Consider the following 22,041-nt stretch of genomic DNA (forward strand, 5'->3'; position numbering starts at 1 on the left):
ACCTTAGTGCAATTGCTGCTTTCCATGAGCCTCTTGAAGGGAAACCTCTCTCTGCTCATCCTGTGGTTTCCAGATTCATGAAAGGACTTTTCCATGTCAATCTTCCTCTCAAACCGCCTCCAGTGGTTTTGGGACCTCAATATTGTTCTTTCTCAGCTTATGAAACCTCCATTTGAACCTATTGACAAGGCTCATCTGAAGTATTTCACTTGGAAGGTTGTGCTTCTCATTGGCCTCACTTCTGCTTTTAGAGTTAGTGAGCTTCAAGCATTTGTTGCGGATCCACCTTTTACAGTGTTCCATCATGACAAGGTGGTTCTTCGCACTCATCCAAAATTCCTTCCTAAAGTTGTCTCGGAATTTCATCCAGTGTTTTTTCCATCCTGGAGAATCAGCTCTGCATACTCTAGACTGTAAGCATGCTTTGGCTTTCTATCTGGAACGCACCAAACCGCACAGAATTGCTCCTCAACTTTTCCTCTCCTTTGATCCGAACAAGTTGGGACGTCCTGTCTCTAAGCGTACCATTTCCAACTGGATGGCGGCTTGTATCTCTTTCTGCTATGCCCAGGCTAGATAACCCCTTCATAGTAAAGTCACAGCCCATAAGGTCATAGCGATGGAAGCCTCTGTGGCTTTCCTCAGATCGACACCGATTGAGGAGATTTGTAAGGCTGCCACTTGGTCCTCGGTTCATACCTTCACTTCTCATTATTGTCTGGATACTTTCTCCAGACGGGATGAACAGTTTGGCCAAACAGTATTGCAGAATCTATTCTCCTAAGTTGCCAACTCTCCCACCATCCCACTTGGGTTAGCTTGGAGGTCACCCACTAGTGAGAATACCTGCCTGCTTGTCCTGGGATAAAGCAATGTTACTTACCGTAGCAGTTGTTATCCAGGGACAGCAGGCAGCTATTCTCACGTACCACCCACCTCCCCTGGGTTGGCTTCTCTGCTAGCTATCTGAACTGAGAAGACGCGCTCTACGCTGAGCGGGAAGGCACTCGCGCATGCAAGGTGCGAGCGACTCGAAACTTCGAGTTTCTTCAAGCAAGACTGCTTGTGAGGTGTCCGCATCGGGGCTCCATTGGATCACGTCACCCACTTGTGAGAATAGCTGCCTGCTGTCCCTGGATAACAACTGTTACGGTAAGTAACATTGCTATGTGGTTGGATAGACTGGATGCCACATGGCCTTTATCTGCCATTATTTTCTGTGGTTTTAAGATTGATTTTATTAAGTAGATATCTGAATTTGTCATTTAAATCGATGCTAAAATGTATTCGGTATGCCAAACTTTTGACCTGCCTTGATTTGTTTTTGCCTCACTGACTATTCTCCCTTGCTGCTCTTGTGTGTGTTATTGGTTAAATTTTTATTTGTGTGTTTGTTACATGCCTTAGATAAATGCAGGATATAAACATATCTAGTTGATGTGTTTTATGTTTATTTTTGTTATAGCTCTGTTCATTACTTTGAGCATTCTAATTAATAAAGCTAGAATACAAGTGGATTTTGCATTTATTTATTTATTTTTTAATTTCTCCTTTTTTTTTCTTCAGGAATATTTTAGTTGATAAGCCTAATGATCAATCATCACGATGGTCTTCAGAGAGCAATTATCCTCCTCAGGTGAGCGCTGTTCTTTTGTGGAATTCTAACCATTGATAGCCATATGCATGGTAAATTAAGTAATCAAAATCTGAGATTCAAGAACGATTAATTTTGTCAGCAGCAGATGAATTCAGAGACAAGTGGGCTATGACCATTCACTGGCATGCAAAGATAGAGAAAACAAAACTGAGCTCTGTCATATAAAGGATGGTATGTTGGCAAGCCAGTATTCTCTCTCTCCAGCAGGTGGTTGGATGGTGTTTTCCAGGTTCCTGGCTTTTTCTACGGCTTGGGTCCTGGTTTAGTTCTCTAAGTCAGTGGAGTGAGGAGTTTAGGTCTGTTGGGTACCTAACTTTGGAGTTCACCTGGTGGCGCTAAGTCCCTAACCATCCTTGGGGCCTCTCTTTTACACTGGCTCCTTCCTCTCTCCTCACCTAGAAAAGAAAGAAAGGAACCTTAGCAAACCCAGGGGAGCCAGCATTGTCAGTCACAGGTAAGCAAGATAGGCTTTCTGCTGTGAGCTAAGGGGGCACTTGGCAGTTTCTGCACAGAGTGGTGAGTGCTATTTCTCTTTTCTTATCCTTACCGGTCCTTCCTGTGGTTGATGCTCCCTACCAAACTTTTCCATTGAAATGCTGCTGCCTTCCTGTGACTCCATTCAGGTCTTTCTCATGGTTGCTTTGCTAAAAAAAAGAAAAGAAACCAGGGAAGACGACTTAATATGCTGCCTCAGAGTACTTTAGGACAGCTGAGCTTGTTGAACTGTGCTCCCATGATTGGGTGTGGGGAGTAAAGTTAGGCCGTCATTGGGAATGGTTTTGGTGGGAGCAGTTCAGGCCTCTGCAGGCATTTCTTTTCCCCACACAGGAGCAGAGCTGGTAGGCTACTCTTCTCTGGGGAGTTGGGAGGAGCCTTCCCTTCAATAGGGGAGTTCCCTTCAATTGCAGTAGTCTCCTTTAGCAGCTGTCTCCTCTTCTCACTTCAGCAGGATAGCTGCTAAGGCTGAGTAGAGCAGATGCATTCCACCTGCGTTATTTCGGACCTTCTTCAGACATGTGCATGGGATTATATGGTCCTGTTTACTGGTGTATGTCAGCTTCAGGTTTTGGTTTACTGCTGCTTACTCCTCCCTGTAATTGCTTATCCTTTAAGGCAGGGGTGTCCAACCTTTTGGCTTCCCTGGGCCGCATTGGCCCCCCCAAATTTTTCTGGGGCTGCACAAACGTGTAAACACTGCAGCAAGACAGAGGAGGGAGCCGGCAAGATGGTAAATACCCGGGGGCAGCAGAGGAAAACACTACATCGCCCTCAACCAGGGCCGCATGCGGCCCTTGGGCCGCAGGTTGGACACCCCTGTTTTAAGGTAATTACTTGTCTCAGAGTGTATTTTGTTCCGGCTGACTGACAGTTTTTTTACCTCCTTCCCACCTCCCCCTGCATACCTTTTTTAATCCATGGTGGTCCAGCGGTGTACCGCGCAGGAGTGAGCTTTCTGCTCTCCTGCCCTGCATCCCTCTGAATGGCTGCTGCGAGTTTTTGCGGTCCAGTGGTGTACCGGGCAGGAGTGAGCTTTCTGTGCTCCTGCCTGGCACTGAGCCGCTCGCTGAATGGCTGAAGTGAGTTCTCGCAGGACTCATGAAAACTCATGGCAGCCATTCAGGGAGTGTCTCAGGGCTGGGTGTTGTTTCTTTGAGGGGTTGGGAGACGATTTTACCATAGCTAATCAGTTGGTTTTGCAAGGGAGCTGGGTTCACTTCACTTGATTTCGTCTTCTCAGCGTTCGGTTCTCTGCTTTGCTACATCTCACTTATCTCTGGATTCATCTGCTGCTGATGAAGAGGAAGGGAAAATTGTCTTGCCTGATAAAAAAAATCTTTCCTTAGTCACAGCAGATGAATCAAGAGTTGCTCCTTTTGCTTTGGTTGCTTGATGTGTCTTGTTTCTCCTTTTTTTGAAGGGGGTGGCTCTTCTGACTACATTGATTTGGGATCATTGTCTGCTTTATTTTGTAAAACTGTGAGCTGGGCATTTTCTGTCATTTTGTTCTAGTTGGCCCTGTTTTGTTAAGAGGAATACTGGCTTTTCAAGGAGCGTGCCATCCTATATATAACAGTGCCCAGTTTTGTGTTCTCTATCTCTGCCTGCCTGCTGGTGGATGGTCATAACCCACTTGTTTCTGGATTCATCTGCCATGACTAAAAGAAAAAAAATTATCAGGTAAAACACGATTTTTCCTTTTTCTGTCAACTACTAGTTTGTTTCATGGGTCTACTGGTATTTTTTTTATTTATAGTATAAATACATAAGTGTGCTTGTTTATGCAGTAATATTGGCTACATACAGGGCTGTGGAGCCGGAGTTGGAAGCAATTTTTGGGTTGCTGGAGTCAGAGCCTGTGAAAATGTTCAGACTGACTCCTAATAGAGTTAAACTATATGTCATGCAAATATTATAAAGCTTTTCTTATTTCACAGATTAATAATTTGATTCATTTTTTCAGGATATGTTTTACTTTTAGAATATAGCAATCATCATTTTACAAATTAACAAATACCCCCCCCCCCCCTTTTATGAAGCTGCGTTAGGGTTTTTTATTGCAGACCATGGTGGTGAAAGCTCCGATGCTCATATGAATTCTATGAGCATTGGAGCTTTTGCCACCGCAACCAGTGATAAAAAATACCATAATATGGTTTCATAACCCCCCACTCCCACCCCTATTTTATGATACCATGTTAGGCTTTTTCATCGCCGGCTGTGGCAGTAAAAGCTCTGGCGCTCATATCGCTGCGGCTGGCGATAAGCCTGCCTGTGCCCCCATCTGGTGTACTGCGCCCAATATTAGTTGCCGTACCTAAAGAAGGATATGGCGATACTCGAGAGGGTTCAGAAAAAAGCGATACGAATGATAAAAGGTATGGAAAACTTTTCATATGCCGAAAGATTAGAGAAACTGGGGATTTTTTCCTTAGAAGCGGAGACTTAGAGGGACATGATAGAGACTTACAAGATCTTGAAGGCCATAGAGAAAGTGGAGAGGGACAGATTCTTCAAACTTTCAATAAATACAAGAACAAGAGGGCATTCGGAAAAATTAAGAGGGGACAGATTCAGAAACAATGCTAGGAAGTTCTTCACCCAAAGGGTGGTGGACACCTGGAATGCGCTTCCAGAGGGTGTCATAGGACAGAGTACGGTATTGGGGTTCAAGAAGGGATTAGATAACTTCCTGAAGGAAAAGGAGATAGAGGGGCATAGATAGAGAATCACTATACAGGTCCTGGACCTGATGGGCCGCGGCGTAAGAGTGGACTGCTGGGCACCTATGGTCTGATCAAGCAGAGGCACTGCTTATGTTCTTATGTTCTTAATATGTTTTTGATATTAAGTTCTTTGCAAAATGTTATATTTTATGAGTTTTATATTGGTGAAAGTGGTACCTAGAGAACCCATCTGCACAAGCCTGGAATAGTTATGATTTTATATTGAAATCATTTTATTAAAGTATAAAGAGAAACAATATTCTGTATAATTGTCATTTTATAAATCACAAATACAGAACAAAGATCAACAGAACCCTTGTCTCCCCCCACAAATATTCCCTTCATTATTGAGAGAACTAAAGAAGCCAAATTACTACAAAATGCTGCACAGAAAAATTACACTAACAGACTACATCAGTCACACACACAACACAAATGCCAAATTCATAATAGCTGAACATAAATTAAAGCAAAACCCAAAGAAGCCACACCATGCATGTACTACTGATATTTGTATAGCGCTACCAGATGTACAGTCACAAAGAAGACAATCCCTGCTTGAAAGAGCTTACAACCTAAACTGACAAGACAGACAAACAGAATGTCATGGATACAGTTAAGGGGAACGGTTAATCAGTACAATACTATATGTATGTAGATATATAAATAAAGGAGTCTGAGTTGAAGTGGAGATACCATACTAAAGGAGTCAAAGGTTTTATGTACTGACTCCACAGCCCTGGGCACATATATAATTTTTTGTATTTAAGTATGCATATATAAGCGGTGTATAAATATAAAAAAATAATAAAAATTATATGTACTGTGATTGTGGGGATCTATAAGTAAACTTTATTTTCAGTAAGTTCCCCAACGTTGCAGGAAATTTGGAAGAAGACCATGCAAAGCATTTTGCATTATCTTCGGAGTTATGTTCATTGGTTATTCGTAGAGCTGCACATTTATTAGGAGTAACAAATGCATTAAAATTTTAACATATTAAAATTTTTTAATGTGATTGATAGCTGCTTCATCTGTGTCTCTTCCCTGCCCCCCTCCAATCGATCCAGCATGGCCTGTTCTCTCACCCACCAGCACCATTTTGTGTTACTCCATCTTACTCCTTTTCTTTACCACATCTCCTTGTTTACTCACACGGAAAACTGATTTTTGATCCAGATCTGTGGGATGCAATATTTAGTGTAAGAGGTAACAGTGGTAGGTCTATCAATAGTGATCATAACACAGCTAAATTCAAAATAATCCATTATAGGTACGATATTAAGTAAAACTGCCTTATCTGCTATGAACCGCCTAGAACCATTCGTGGTCTGGCAGTATATAAGAATAAATTATTATCATTATTATAAAGGGAGACTAAGCTTTTATCTCGTTTTTAGTTCTCATTCTAAGGTTGCTTGAGGTGTGGACATTAGAAGGGTATGATTCCATGCCTTAAATATTGAGCGAAGACCAAACGATTGACAGCATGATTAAATGGTGAAAGAGGCAATTTAAAGCCAAAAAGACATCATTTCAAAAATGGAAAGTAGATCCAAAAGAAGAGAATTAAGAAAGAACTTAAGCACTAGCAAGGTTGGTGTAAAATATTCCTTATAGTCAAGCTGCATCAGTTTGCCCAGTTGGATTGAATCCCATTCCTACCAGCAAATGGAGGTAAAGTAACTTATTTTCTTCCAGTAACATCACCAGTATAAGGGCTGGTGTTCTGGAAAACTGCAATATTTTTTTTCTGCCTCTAGAAACAAGGCCAAATAGCCCATCCAATCTGCCCATCTTCAGTAACCATTATCTCTTCCTCTCTCTAAGAGATCCCATGTCCTTATCCGAGCGACTTTCACACATCTATCACCCTAGATTACTCCTGAGCCATTACCTCTTAACTTCATCCTATGCCTTCTTTTCCAGAGCTTCCTTTCAAATGAAAGAAACTCTCATGCACATTTACACCATCTAGTTATTTAAACGTCTCTACCATATCTCCCCTCTTCCGCCTTTCCTCCAGATTGAGATCTTCAAGTCTGTCCCCATACATCATTTTAGTAGCCTTCTTTAGACCGACTCCATCCTTTTTATATCTTTTTGAAGATATGGTCTCCAGAATTGTATACAATATTCTAAATTAGGTCTCACAAGAGTCTTATACAGGGGCATCAATACCTCCTTTTTCCTACTGGCCATACATCTCCTTATGCAACCTAGCATCCTTCTAGCTTTCACTGTCACCTTTTCAACCTGTTTGTCCACCTTAAGATCATCATATACGATCATACCCAAGTTCCACTCTTCTGTCGTGCACATAAGTTCTTCACTCCTAAACAGTTTTGTTCCTTCGGGTTTTTGTAGCCCAAATTCATGACCTTACATTTCTTAGCATTTAAATTTTAGCTGCCGAATTTCAGACCATTCTTCAAGCTTTGCTAGATCTTTCTCCATGTTGTTGACACCATCCGAGGTGTCTACTCTATTGCAGATTTTGGTATAGGCCTATTCTCCCTCGAACAGAGGAGATTGGGAGGGGACAGGATTGAAACATTCAAGGTACTAAAGGGAATAGACTTAATAGATAAGGACAGGTTGTTCACCCTCTCCAAGGTAGGGAGAACGAGAGGACGCATTCTAAAACTGAAAGAGGATAGATTCTGTACGAAGTTCTTCTTCACTCAGAGAGTGGTAGAAAACTGGAACACTCTTCCGGAGTCTGTCGTAGGGGAAAACACCCTCCAGGGATTCAAGACAAAGTTAGACAAGTTCCTGCTGAACCAGAACGTATGAAGGTAGTGCTAGTCTCAGTTAGGGTGCTGGTCTTTGACCAAGGGCCACCGCGTGAGCGGACTGCTGGGCACGATGGACCACTCGTCTGACCTAACAGCAGCAATTCTTATGTTCTTATGACAGTCTTTCAGCAATATCGCTTATAGAAATGTTAAAAAGATCAGGCCCAAGAATAGAATCTTGAGAGAGACACCACTGGTAGCATCCCTTTCCTCAAAGTGATCTTCATTTACCTCTGCTGTCTTCCACTCAACCAGTTCCTGACCCAGCCTGTCACTTTGGGGTCCATCCTGAGAGCACTCAGTTTATTTATTAGACACCTGTGTGAAACACTGTGAAAGGCTAAATACACCATATCTAGCACACTCCCTCTATCCAATTTCCTGGTACCCCATAGAAACATAGAAATAGACGGCAGATAAGGGCCCACGGCTCATCTAGTCTGCCCACCTTAATGTCCCTCCCCTACCTTTGCCCTGTGAATAGATCCCATGTGCCGATCCCATTTAGCTTTAAAATCATGCACGCTGCTGGCCTCAATCACCTGTAGTGGAAGAAATTGATCAAAGAAATTGATCAGATTTGTCTGACAAGACATACCTCTAGTGAATCCATGTTGCCTCTGGTCCTGTAATCCACCGGATTCCAGAAACTTACCCATTCTTTGTTTTAAAAGTGTTTCCATTAATTTGCTTACCACAGAAGTTGGACTTACTGGCTTGTAAATTCCCTACTTCTTCCTTACTTTCACTCTTGTGTAGCGGGACTACATCCACTCTTCTAAAGTCTTCCGGTACCACTCCTGACTCTAGAGAAGCATTGAAAAGGTCAGTCAGCGGAGCCACTAGAACGTTCCTAAGTTCCTTCAGCACCCTCGGATGTACACCATCCAGCACCTTTGCTTTGCCTACCTTTAATTTAGCTAGCTCCTCACCCTCTGAAAATCGATCGGGGTCTACCACTCCTCCATCCCTATTTGCATTTGTCTTTTGCGGTCCTGCTCCCGGCTGTTCAGCCATGAACACAGAACAGAAATATTTGTTAAGCAATTCAGCCTTTTCTTTATCATTTAATACATATTCCTCCCCTTCACCTTTGAGTCTTCCAATGCTACTTTTGCACTTCTTCCTATCACTGATATATCTAAAAAAATGCCTTGTCTCCCCGTTTCACCTTGTCAGCTCTTTTTTCTTCCATTTGTATCTTTGCTTTCCTGACCACTCGACCAGCCTCTCAGCATTTCCAGATATTTTTGCCTCTCTTCCTCTTTCTATGATCTTTTGTAGTTCATGAAAGCTCTATCCCAGGGGTGTACAACCTTTTTTCTTCTTCCCTGGGCCGCATTGGAAGAAAAAAATTTGTCTGGTGCTACACTAACGCTAGCTGATGAGCAAAAAAAAAAAAAAAAAGGTCGAGCAAGTCCTAAATTTGCAGTTGCTAATATAGAAGATGTACGTATCTAATAATAAACCTTCATTAAAGGCACACTGGAAAGGAGCCCCCAAAAAACCAGTAATACCCTGACTGAGTGATCCTCCACGTGCGCCGCTGACAATGTAAGCCTGGTTCTCCCATTGACTTCTATAATAGCTACGGTGAGCCTCTTCAGAGGGGGGATGCTGAAGCAGCTGTCGGTGGCGCACATTGAGGATCGCTCAGTCAGGGTATGTATTGCTGCTTTTTTGGGTTCCTCTCCACAGTGTCCATTTAAAATTGTTTTTGATATTTTGTACTTTTTAAATTTTTAAGTAATGTCTCCTTTAAAAACAGATATAACATACATAACAGGCCAGGAAAACCCTTTCCATTTTCCCATAGCTAATAAAAAAAAAAATCCCTCGGGGAGCCACACCTTCTTGGCAAACCCCTATTGGGGAGAGAGCTCTGCACACATGTCCATCTTCGACACCATCTTGACCCCCTGATATTATAATCTTATTTTTATTGACTGATTTGTGTACTATGAATTAAATGACCTTCACGGCCAAAATTGATGCAAAATTGTGTTTTTCTAGCAACAGCAGCAGATGAATCCAGAGACCAATGGGATAGCTCACATCTACCAGCAGGTGGAGATAGAGAAACTGATTAACAGGTGGTCCTATTGGCTGGCACTCCTCCTGTCTCATCAGTATAGCTCCTTGCCCAAGCACACGTAACCAGTAATCTCTATCTCCCAGCAGGAAAAGGTCGCTATTCAACTAGCTCCTGAATTCTGGCTGTGGCTGGAACGTTATTTTCTCCTGTTGAGGTTTCTCTTCAGTGAGACTGCCATTCTGTTTCTCCTGTTGAGATTTCTCTTCAGTGAGACTGCCATTCTGTTTCTCCTATTGAGATTTTCTCTTCAGTGAGCTGGCAGTGCTATTTCTCCTGTTGAGATTTTTCTCTTCAGTGAGACAGGGGTGTCCGGCTGAACAGTGCCGGCTTTAGAGGTTACACTTGGGCCCCCCCTTGTCCCTGCCTCACCCTCCCTCCATTGCTAGAGGGTCTGACTGGGTCTCAATTTTTTTCTTCTTTCCCTTCTCTGTTAAAAAAAAAAAAAAAAAAAAAGAGACCACAGTTGCTACATTATGCCATGCTTTTGCTGCAAACTGGCTTCAACCGGCCCTAACAACAAGCTGTGAGTATGTCTGGCTTTTACAGTTGTTTGAACTTCAGGTTCTGTTTGGGAGTCTTAGTACTGTGGGTTCGGTCATCATACTTTTAAGGCATGGATATTTTATTGTGGCTAAGTTTTATGACTAGAAATCCTTGGAGGGAGCCGGGACTTCCCGCCCTTTGCATGCACGCGCTTGGTTTCCTTGTTGGTTACAGCGCGGCAGTAGCGGTGCGATTTCTTGCTCGCACTTGTTCTCATTGTTGGGGTTTCAGTGCAGCAGTAGTCCTGTTTATTCTGAGGCTCTCTTTCATCGGTGTTTGTCACGGCCATGTGCAGCTGATTGTGCAGGTGCCAGTTTATAGCAGCATGAGATGGGACATGTTTTTTCCGGCGCTGTGGGCCGTTCTTCTGGTTATTCCCTGAGTCTGATTTTATTTCTATGCAAGCCGTGGCAGGGTAAATTTTGCGAGGCTTGAATCCGACTATGTTTCTAGGAGCGTTGATGCAGCGGCCACGTGTCAGAATCAGGCGTGTGCTTGGGTCTCCGGCGATGGTGGGAGAGCTGCGGCGTTCCGGTAGTTTATTTCCAGCTGACTTTGCTCAGGGTATGCCGAGGCTTCTCTCCTTTCCGGTTCAGACAAGTTGAATGTGTTTCACCAGCTTTGGGACAAGCTTGGGCAGCTTTATATGTCTATGTCTGTGTTCCTGCTGTACTCCCTTGAAGGAAGCTGCTTGTTTAATCGGACTCTGGGGTTAGCACTCAAGGGGTTTACCAGAGAGACTCTGACCTGTGCTAGGTCACCCAGTCTCGGTTTGTCTCCGGACTGGGGCGACGTACGGCAACTCACGGCACGGTGAGATCAGCAGTAAGATAGTGCCCTGTATTTCATACAAGTATCTCATTGTCTCTCTTGGGGGTCCCTGCAGATTGAGCCTTTGTCTGTTGGTAACTGTCCTTATTTGGGCCTCTGTGCTGAGCTGCATGTGTCTAGTAGTGGCACAGGATATATATGCCTAAAGGTAGTACAAACAGTTTCCAAGTTTGGGCTGTCTCTGGGCATAATGACAGTGCGCATCTTCCTGTGGCCAGGACTCTCTTTCTCTATTTCTGAGGGGGACTGGACTTCAGATTTCCATGCTTATCACGCTGGTTTCTCCTGTCACCATTTTCTCATGGCACATGCTAGACGGGCTCCCCCGAACAGACAGGAAGGGCTGTACAGCTCCTTTTAACCAGGAGCCAGTCACCTATTCTATCAAACCCACGGAGGATCACGCGCTATGTGGCTGTTAACCTCATCCCTGAAGCTCTCATTAGCGATATGAGCTTTGTCTGCTACCTGTAAGAATGCTGTTGTTTTCCACAGGGCGGTAGATGCAACACCTTGATTGAGTCTAGTACGTATTCACTTTAAAGGACATACGTATTTTGCTCATGTTGCATGGGGTTAGTACTGTTTTCATGGTTCCAGTATATTCCTCTTTACATTGTGAAACTTGATTTTTCCTAGGAGACTCTTCTTGCAGATCCTACAGTCTCATCATGCCATTCCCTGACCTTCTGCACTTCATTCTGAGGGGATCTTGACTTCTTCCAATGACTCTTCAGGCTTTCTCATGAGGGAGAAGATGCTATAATGTCAAGTCAGGGGGCTGTGAAGATTTTTCAGGATGCTTGCATCTTTGCATCCTCCTCAGGTTTCCAGTTCGTTCTTGGAGTCTCTGTGTTTTGTATTTCCCTTTTCAGTGTTACTGGTCCTCGGGACAGTTCTTGTAGTTCTTCAGGAACTAAGGGACGTTGTTCCACTTACTGCTAGGTGCCCGAGACGGGGCCATTGGGCAGGCTGGATCCCATTCTGCTGAATTAGTTTCTCGGGGTTACACATTTCTGCAGACAACCTGGGAGTATATTTACATTTTCTCTATGGACTCCGAATCGGCACTTGGTTTGCCTGCCTCTCTTGGAGCGGCGCTTTCGGTTTTGGCACATGCCATTTCGCCTACTCAAGGCTTCACGAACGTTTTAGGTGATGTGGGCGGTGGTACCGTTTTGGCGCTACCAGGCGATTCATCTAATTTCTTCTTGACTGCCTGCTTGATTCGGACGACTTCCAGTCGGGCCATTTGACTGACACGAAAAGGGTGATATCTTTTCCTCAGTTCTTTACACGTGCATCTTTGAATTTGCACAGCGCTCTTTTCTCCTGTACTATTTATAGGTATATCTGGGTGATGTTTTTATTCTTATAGGAGAGACATGTGTTTCTTTCCGGAGACTTGGGCGTGGGGGTCTCAGTCTCAGATTGGTATTCTTCTTCGCTTACCATGACCAAGAGTATGGGATTCTGTACAGTTTCTGGGATCCATATTGCTGACTCCACTGGGGACTTCGGCTTGCTTTCCCCTTCTTACGCTAAAGCAGTCGCTTTTGTTCCGGTGGTTCCCGGTATCTCAGGGCACCAATTATTTGGTATGCTCCTCCTGCATCACTCTGTATGATTTGGTGGCTCAGCGCGATTTCTCTTTTCAAGGCATGCCTAGGTCTTTGCTGGACTATCTCATGACCACCGACCATCCCGGGCTGTCGGGTTGGGGGGCTCCGTGGCTTCCATCCTCAGCTCCTGGAGTCTGGTCTTCAGAGGCGACTCAGTACTTGTTCATTCTTCTGCTCTTGAGCAGGGTCAGGCTACCTTTCTGGAGCTTTAGATCATTCTTCCGGGTTGCCGCTAAGGGTCCTTTTGGTCAGTATTAGGATGGGGGTATTTCTCTACTGCTTGGGCAGCAGGTGTTGTACTCATTGGCAGATGAAGTTGTTCTGCTTCAATGGGTGGACTCTCATCTTCTGTTGGCAGATCCTTTTATGGATCAGGATAAGAGTTTGGATAGACTTTCTCTCCGCGGAATCTGAGCATGGCCCATTTCTTGTATGTGACAGTGTACAGCGCTGTGTACGCTCTGGAAAGTGTGCATGTTAGTAATAGTGTAATCTTCTGCATCCTGGATATTGAGATTTGTGGCTCAAGCGTTCTAGCTCTTTTTATGGACGTGAGATCTGCTTGACCTAGACCTCATGGCCTCGTCTCTCAATTCTAAGCTTCCTAGCTTCTTCGGCGGGCCCAGGGAGTGGGAGTTAGAGGGGGTAGCTACATGGCTCCTTTCTCGCTTCTGCCTTCTCTTTTTCAGTGTTTTCCGTAGGCTGATGATGGCTTGGATTTGCCTCCTCGAGCTCGCTTTCCGGGCACAGTATTTGTAGAATCTCTGGATTGGCGGCGCCATCCTTTGCGGATTTGATGAGTCTTTCGACAGCCGGACTAAGAAGTTTCCTGGTATCTCCGGCTTTGCTCGCCTAGGGGCCGTTCAACATGGATATTTGTACTACTTTAGTATTACGACTAGAGAATGACACGGGGAAAAAATCTGTCCCCCGTCACCGGCCCACCATCCTCTGCACCGCCCCGTCACCGCCGTTCCCTTCACCGCCCCGTCACCATCACTGCCATCCCTTTCACCGCCCCGTCACCGCCACTGCCATCCCATTCACCGCCCCGTCACCGTCCCCGCTGCATCCATATAAGCCTTAGTACTGTAATATTTAGCTTATTCCTTTCTTATAAATCAAAGTTCCTGCTGCTGAACTAGAGAAAGAGATGTTCAGCTGGCAGGGCTTTGTTTATAAATTTTTATCAACACAACTAATATACTATTTTATCCTAAAGCAAAAAATAAATAAATAAATAAAAATTTTTTTTCTACCTTTGTTGTCTGGTTTCTGCTTTCCACATCTTCTCATTGAATTCCTTCCATCCACTGTGTGTCTTCTCTCTGCGTCTTCCATTTGCTGTTACTGTGCCTCTCCCTTAACCCCCCCCCCCAATTGGTCTAGCACCCATCTTCTTCCCTCCGCTCCCGCATAGTCTGGCATCTGTCTTCTTCCCACTCTGTCTTCCACATTTCCCTTGGGGGTCTGTTCCTCTCCACCCTCCTTCAATGTCTGTTCTATTCCTTTCCACCACCACCCTTCCCTCCCTCCTTTACCATCTGTTCCTTTCTACTACCCTTCAGCTCCTCTCGCGTGGCCTATCTACCTTCCTTCCTCTTATTTTCATGGCACGTTACAATGTAATTTGTGCAAGCCACTGGAGCCTGCAAGCTCGGTCCCTGTTCCATCCCCACAAACCATCTCGCTTCTGTGCTCCTATTTTCTCCATTTCTAATATCTCCCCTATGTATCTGTCATTGCCCCCCTGTGTCCATATACCATCCCCATGGCATGTCCCCTTTATGTCTCTGTCCCTATGCCCCATGCACATAATTTCCCCTTTTTCTGTTACCTTCCTGTGTCCAGATTTCCCCTATCTTCCTCTTCCATACCAGTGTGTGTCTTCTTTTCAACCCCATCTAGCTTTTTTCCCTCTTTCTTCCCCCCCCCCCTGCTTCTAGCATCTGGCTCACCTGCCAGTCCTTCCCTTTCTTTCCTGCTGTGGGTTTTTCTTTCCGACTTCATCCCCTTGGCCCAGAATCCTTTTCCCTTTCACTCCCTCCTTCCAATTTGAGCCGGGATGGGAACACTAGCGATCGCACGGTCCCCGCAGCCACTACTTGCCTGCCCAATCGATCCTAGTGTTTAGCCAGCTCTCTCCCTTCTCCTCACCTTAGTTTATAGGTTTTCTTTTTCGGCGACCTGCACGCTTTCCCAAAGAGCCGCGCACGCGCGGCTGCTCAGTGTTCAATCTTCTGCTCTGCTGCAACTTCCTGTTTCCGGTTGCGTCAGAGCAGAAGATGAAACTGAGCAGCAGCGGGTGCGCGGCTCTCTGATAGCGTGCGGGTCGCCAAAAAAGAAAATCTACAAACTAAGGTGAGGAGAAGGGAGAGAGCTGGCTAAACACTAGAATCGATTGGGCAGGCGGGTGTGAGCTGCGGGGACCGCGCGATCCTTCATGCCTCACTGCGGGGACAAGACCATTCACCGCCCCGTGGGCGGTGAATGGCCTTGTCCCCGTCGCCGCAGCGACTGCTAGTTTTCTTCCCCGTTTTCGGCGGGTGACCCGCGGCTAAAATGTGGTGGCCGCGGGTAAACCGCCACCGTGTCATTCTCTAATTACGACCTAGTTTTTTTGAAAAATCTTGGCTGACGTGTAAGGGTTATGCGAAGCAGGTTGTTTCTTCTCTTATCCAGGTGCTACGGACGTCTTCTCCTGTGGCTTCTGCTTCCTTTTGGAGGTTTTTCCTTTCCTGGGTGCTTCTTAACGTTTGAACCACTCCAGAGTTCCTTTTTGGCACAGGTGTATTGCCGAGGGCTTAGCGTTCAATTCCCTTCAGCTTCTAGTGCTATTCTTGGCTTGTTACAAGGGCTAGGTATATTGCTCTTCGCTTACTTCTCAGCTTCATGTAGTTCAGGTCCTAAACAGAGTGCGGTATATTCATGCGCCTCTTAGAAAGCCCGGTTTGGAGTACAATCTTCACGTACTTCTTCTCAGTTTACCGAAGGCTTCATTTCATCCTTGTCTTTTGGGACTCTAAAGGGCTGTACCGTTGAACATGGGGTTTCTTGTGGCCAGGCTTCAGCTCTGCAGTTTTCTATGTTGCAGGCTTTGTTCAACTGGGATTCCTATTTCTGATTTCCGAAATATGGGGTATCAGTTCGGATGGTACCATTATTTCTTTCTAGGGGGGTGTCATCCTTTCTTTTATGTCATGCTCGCTTTTCCTTCCTTCTTCCTGGGAGGAGAAATTGGGAGCAGTGCTTTTATTCACTGCATTTTTTGATATGTACATAGCGTTCTCTGTGAGCTCGGTTTCTAACGACTTTTAGTTGTTTATATCTCCTTTTTGTATTCTTCAAGGGACGCCTCAAACGTTTGGCGGCGTCCGAAGCCTCCATCGCTCAATGGGTCCAGGAGGACATTCTTTATGCTTGCTTGCTGGCAGGGAAGCGGTTGGCGAAAGAATTTCATGACCATTCCGCTGGAGCGATGGCTACTTCTTGGGCTCGGCCCAGAGGTTTTTTCCTTGGAGGAGATTTGTCTGGCGGCTAATTGGTCTTCCGAGAGTGCTTTCTCTCAGCATTTCTGCTTGGATGTGGGGGCGCATGCGGTAGGGGCGTTTTGTGCTTCGGTTGTTGCGGAGGCGGCGTTTGCTTCCCACCCAGATTGAGGATTGCTTTGCTACATCCCATTGGTCTCTGGATTCATCTGCTGCTGTTGCTAGGGAAGGAAAAATTATGTTCTTACCTGTTAATTTTCTTTCCCTTAGACGCAGCAGATGAATCCAGAGCCCCACCCTTTCTGGATATTGTCTCTCGGTTTTTTTTCTTTTGCAACTTTCGCAGTTTGTTATTATGGCAGGTTGTTTTCTGTATTATTGCATTTTGAGATGTGTTATGGGAAAGAAGTTTTTTACATGCTATGCCTATTGCTGGTTACGTGTGCTTGGGCAAGGAGCTATACTGATGAGACAGGAGGAGTGCCAGCCAATAGGACCACCTGTTAATCAGTTTCTCTATCTCCACCTGCTGGTAGATGTGAGCTATCCCATTGGTCTCTGGATTCATCTGCTGCGTCTAAGGGAAAGAAAATTAACAGGTAAGAACATAATTTTTCCTTCTTGATATGGTGTTCCAGGTCATGTGATGAGACTAATATGATTATACACATCTAAGTCCCTTGTAACTATGCAGTGCTTCCTATTTCACCACTGTCAATTTTTCAGATAATGTTTACACTGGCTCTTCCTATCCTGAAAACAAGTATAGATCTCAGAAAACTTTGGGCTATAAGTAACCCTCCCCCTTGCAATCTGTGCAAAACTCTGCTGCACGACTTATCTTCTACCAACCTCGTTATGCTCATGTCACCCCTCTCCTTAAGTCACTTAACTGGTTCCCTATCCGCCATTGCATATAGTTCAAGCTCCTATTGCTGACCTACAAGTGTGTTCATTCTGCTGCCCTTCAATATCTGTCCTCTCTTCTCTCTCCTTATACACCCCCCAGAGAACTTCGTTCCGCAGATAAGCCGCTCTTAGCTGTACCTTTCTCTTCCACTACCGATTCCAGACTTTGTTGCTTTCATCTAGCTACCCCCTATGCCTGGAATAAATTGCCCAAGTTTGTCCACCAAGCCCCTTTCCTTATCGTGTTTAAATGCAGACTGAAAACCCACTCTAATCCTCTGCTCTCCACCACCATATCCAACATTACTCCCTCTCGTCTCTCTCTTCCCCATGCATCTCTACCTCACTCCTCTCCTACCACAATGTCCAATAATTCTCTCTCCCTCCCTATGCCCAACAATTCTCTTTCTTCATCTCCCCATGTGCACCATCTCTCTTTCCCTCTGATACCCAATTCTCCCTTTCTTTTCCCTCCCTCACTCCCTCCATTCTTCCATCCTATGGCTCATGCTCCCCTCCCTCCTTCCTTCCATCATTTGTCCGAAGTTTGTGCTTCCTCCCTCTCGAGTCCCAACACGATCTTCTCCTTCCCTCCCTTCTGTGCCTCCCTCCAGTGGGTGTTTTACCTTTTGGCTGGCTCCCTTGCTGCAGTCATTTTTCTACTCAAAGCTGCGGGTGGCGGCTCCTTGTGCGATCTGCGGCTGTGTAGGAAGCCTTCTCTCTGACGTCGTGAAGGGTGGGGAGGGCAATGGTGCCCATAGCACTGTCTGGCCGCAGCAAATGATCCTGCTGGTTAAGTGGGTGTCCGCATCTGATTCTAGTCCCTTTTGACGTGGGGGAGTGATCTATGCAGGGGTGGGTGCTCTCTTCTGGAGCTAAGAGGCTTTGAAGTGACCTAGTGCTTGTGTGATATTTCTTGATCACTTGGGGGAAGCTGGAAAGAGGCAGAAGATTTCTTCAGTTCCAATGACTGTGAGTATGACTGAGCCCTCTCCTCCTCCAGAGCACTTGGTGCTTTTGGGAGCTCCATTTAATCCCCATCACACAAGGATCTTAAATTGAAGATGATCATCTTTATGATGAACCTTTCTTTCTCTATCTGTATTGAATCCTCCTTCTCAAAGGTTTCTCCTTTTCATGTAAATCAGTTTGTTTGACCTCTTTTAGTTTGGATTAGAGAATGACACGGTGACAAAATTCATCACCGTTCCCGTCCCCGCGGATAACCGCGGGAAACCATCTTCATGTCATTCTTTAAGGAGAGAGGAAAGAATCGGAGTATAATTGGGCACAACCACTGACCCGCAAGCTTTGCTTTGAAGAATGCTGGTGTAGAAGGACCGAGGTTGAAATAGACACTAGAAAATGACATGGGATTATTTCCTGCGGTTATCTGCGGGGTTGGGAACGGTGATGAATTTTGTCACCGTGTCATTCTCTAGTTTGGATCAGGTTATTGAGCTGGATGTCCATAGCGTTTTGCTTTGATATTTAAAGGAGATGAATGCTGTTCATTTGTTTTATTCACCCTTTTCCATAGTCCATGTGGGAACCCAGGTGGTGTCTTAAAACTTCTATTGCATACTGGATAAAAGTTGCCATTGAGGGCTCCTATATTTGCAAGAACATCTAGGTGGCTTTAGGCCTACAAGTGCACTTGACTTGTGCACAGGCAACAGATTGGATGGAGACAGGAACAGCCCTGCTAACAAATATCTGCAGCGCAGTGACTTGGTTGTCACTTTGTTCTTTTGTGAAGCATTAGGGTGGAGTGCTGTCTAGGGCTCGATTTGACTTTGACAGAGCAGTCATTCAGGGGCCCTTGTCTTCTCTCATCCAGTAAGATTCTGCTTGGGTACATCTCAATTGTGCAGACTTGGCAGCTGGATGCAAAGGAAAGTGAAGTTTAGTCATACTTGTTAGTTTCTTTTCCTTTAATCCTACTGTACCAATCTGCAACCCAGTTCAAGGGACTCATGGCATTTGTTGCTTCTCTCACTATTGGTGGTCATTTAATTTTATTAAAAAATAAGATAGAGAAGTTAATGTTGTAGTGGTCTGATGGGGCATAAGGATAGTTTGTTTTATTTTTTACCCGCCCTTATCCAGGGTGAGTTACATATTAACATACAAAATAGAACATTTACATTTGTCGTACAAAGTGTGTAGAACCTTCTGCTGTGTTGGCAGAGGCGTACTGGAGTTTTCCAAAGAGCATCAGCCCTTATGCTGGTGATGTCATTACATTTCTAGCCCACAAAACCTCTCGGATCAATGCGGTTTACAAGAAATAGAAAACTGGACAATCCCAGCGATCTACAATATAATCATTGACCCTTTTAGTTCTCTAAAAATCTTACAAATAAAGTCAATTTTAATAATTTTCTGAAACGTATGTAAAAATAAAACCATAGAGAGCGTATTGTCTTATCCCAACTGGCTGCCTGATAAGCAAGCAGGCACTGTTGGAATGTCTTATGAGTACAACCTTGAACGGGGGAAAAACAAATAAAGATGTCGTGTGCAATGGACGATTCGTTTTGAATAAGGTAAACAATTCTGATAGATACTCGGGCGCCTGGCAGAGTGTCCCCAATTTGAACAACACTTAGGCTTCAAATGAGAGCCAGTGGAGCTCTCTGTAATAAAATGTAATGTGATCTGATTTTTTCAAATCGAAGATCAAATGTAATGCTACGTTGAATATTCTTTGTAATCTCAGTATATTTGTATGATGCCCAGCAAGATGAACTTAGTTGCAACAATCCAGAGTACTAAGTATCAAAGACTGGATGAGAATCCTGAATGCCATAGGTTCGAAATATGATTTAATAGCACACAATTTCCACAAAATAAAGAAACATTTTTTGACCAATGCTAAGGTGTAAAGGCTTTCATAGATAAATTTGTCTGTCTATACTCCCAAGATTTTAATTTCTGAATCAATAGGGTAGGTAATTCCACCAAGTGTTAACTCTATCTACCATCCGATTTGAAAGGGAAGCATAGAAAACCCTAGTTTTATCTGAGTTGAGCTTTTATTTATAATCTCTCTTCCAATTATTCATGATGGACATAATCTTTTGAATTATATTTAGAGAGGCATTAATATTCGCCAAAATAGAAATAACAATCATTATGTCATCTGCATAACTAAAGATCTTCAAATTGAAGGATGCAAGTTTCTCACCCAATGATGCCAAATAGATGTTAAAAAGCACCGGGGAGAGCGGAGATCCCTGTGGAACCCTGCATGGGTTACTCCAAATTTCAGAAAAAACACCCTTGAAAAACACTTGGTATGTATGTCACTGAGAAAAATAAGTTTCTCTGTTTCCATCTTCAGGTAGAAAGGGGATACAACCCAGTTGTGCATTTAGAATGTTACGAGAGGTTGCATCAACGATTTTTCTGAGGTAGCCACAAGGAGTAGGAATGAATGGGTTTCACTCATGTCCCATTCGCCCTTTCCAGAACACCTGGGATTGCAGGTAGGCCTGGGGGACCCCTATACTGCATTAAAAAAGGATGGGAGGGAGATGGGGTATGTTGCTATGTTGGGAGGGACTTAGGTAATGCCAGGGAAGAGTGAGAGGGTCGGGACTGGAGTGGGAAGAGCTGCTGAGGTGGCTCAGCCCTCTTTTTTTTTTTTTGTTATGTGGTTCGGCATAAACCTCTTATTCAGGCCCTAGCTGAATATCAGCTGGAACCCGCACGAGCTCTGGTGGCCAGCACAGGGACAATTATTATAGCTGCTATTACTACTAATCATTTCTATTGTGCTACCAGGCATATGCAGTGCTGTACACCAAAATATGGAAGAGACAGTTCTGCTCGAAAGAGCTTACAATCTAGTTAAGATGGACAAAAAGCTGCATCTATACACAACTCACTTGGCACATCATGTCTGAAGTTTCTGTAATGCTTCCAAAAAATACTCTGGTTACTGAAATACTACTCTGCTGCTGTACTTGGCCCTGAATCACTTGAAAATTGTCACCCTTTCAAACTCTTTTTAAGGTTTGGAAACAGAAAATAGTCAGATGGAGCAAGATCTGGTGAATAGGGTGGATGGTCTAAGCACTGAAATACCAACTGTGTCATGCTAAAAGAGAACTCCTTTCTGCAGCTTCCCTCTCTTTTTTTTTTTTTTTTCTTTCCTTCCAATGCTTCCTTTTAATTGGCACAGCAGGTTAGTATTCTACATTAACTGTTTGGCCCCCTTGGAAGATAGTCAGTTATTACAACACCTTCCTGATCCTAAAACACTGTGGTCATGACCTTTCCTGCTGACTTTTGGGTCTTGAATTTCCTTGGCTTTGGAGAACCTGAGTTCTGTCATTGCGTGGACTGTTTTGTCTCAGGATCATAGTGGTATAACCATGTTTCATCAACAGTAACTAGTCATTTCAAAAAGTTAGCACTAGCTTGCTGAATCAACTTGGAAGAGTCCACTCTGTCATTTCTCGTTGGCATTCAAACATTTGGGCACTCACTTGGTTGACAGCTTCTGCATACCACCTGCTCATGAATTATGTACCCAACACATTCCCTGGACATCTGTAGTGTTTCAGCAATTGTTTTGTGTCTCTGCAATTGTTTTAGCTGATATTCACCAATCTACCAAAATCAGGTCAAGGACATGGTCAACAATTTCAGGAGTTGTCATCATTTGAGACCTCCTAGACCTTGCTGCATCTTCAGTGTCAATCTCCACACTGAAAGTTTGAACACCACTTCTTCAATGTGGCGTATGATGGGCATTTGTCACTCAATGTTTGCATCATGCATTCATGGATTTCCTTTGGAGTTTTCTTCTGCAGGAATAGGAACTTCATGGCGGCTCGGAGTTCCACACTTGAAAATTCCACACT

General features: G+C 44.4%; 1 protein-coding gene across 3 annotated transcripts in view; it reads left to right on the forward strand.

Moving 5' to 3' along the window:
- The window catches only part of MKLN1 (muskelin 1), a 158,495-nt gene that overhangs the window by 18,307 nt on the left and 118,147 nt on the right, over window positions 1-22,041 (forward strand). Inside the window, exons 1-2 of one of the 3 annotated variants that reach the window (XM_033957578.1) lie at window positions 1,567-1,636; window positions 3,668-3,835. Coding sequence is in view for 1 of the 3 variants with exons in the window: in XM_033957577.1 (XP_033813468.1) it covers window positions 1,567-1,636 (70 nt within the window). In the remaining 2 variants the exon portion in view is untranslated. Of the gene's footprint in view, window positions 1-1,566; window positions 1,637-3,667; window positions 3,836-11,969; window positions 11,975-22,041 lie in introns of those variants that run through there. The other 2 variants (XM_033957577.1, XM_033957579.1) reach the window with 2 other exon arrangements.

Source organism: Geotrypetes seraphini, chromosome 9 (genome assembly GCF_902459505.1).
Source record: "Geotrypetes seraphini chromosome 9, aGeoSer1.1, whole genome shotgun sequence".
NCBI classification, from domain to species: Eukaryota; Metazoa; Chordata; class Amphibia; order Gymnophiona; family Dermophiidae; genus Geotrypetes; species Geotrypetes seraphini.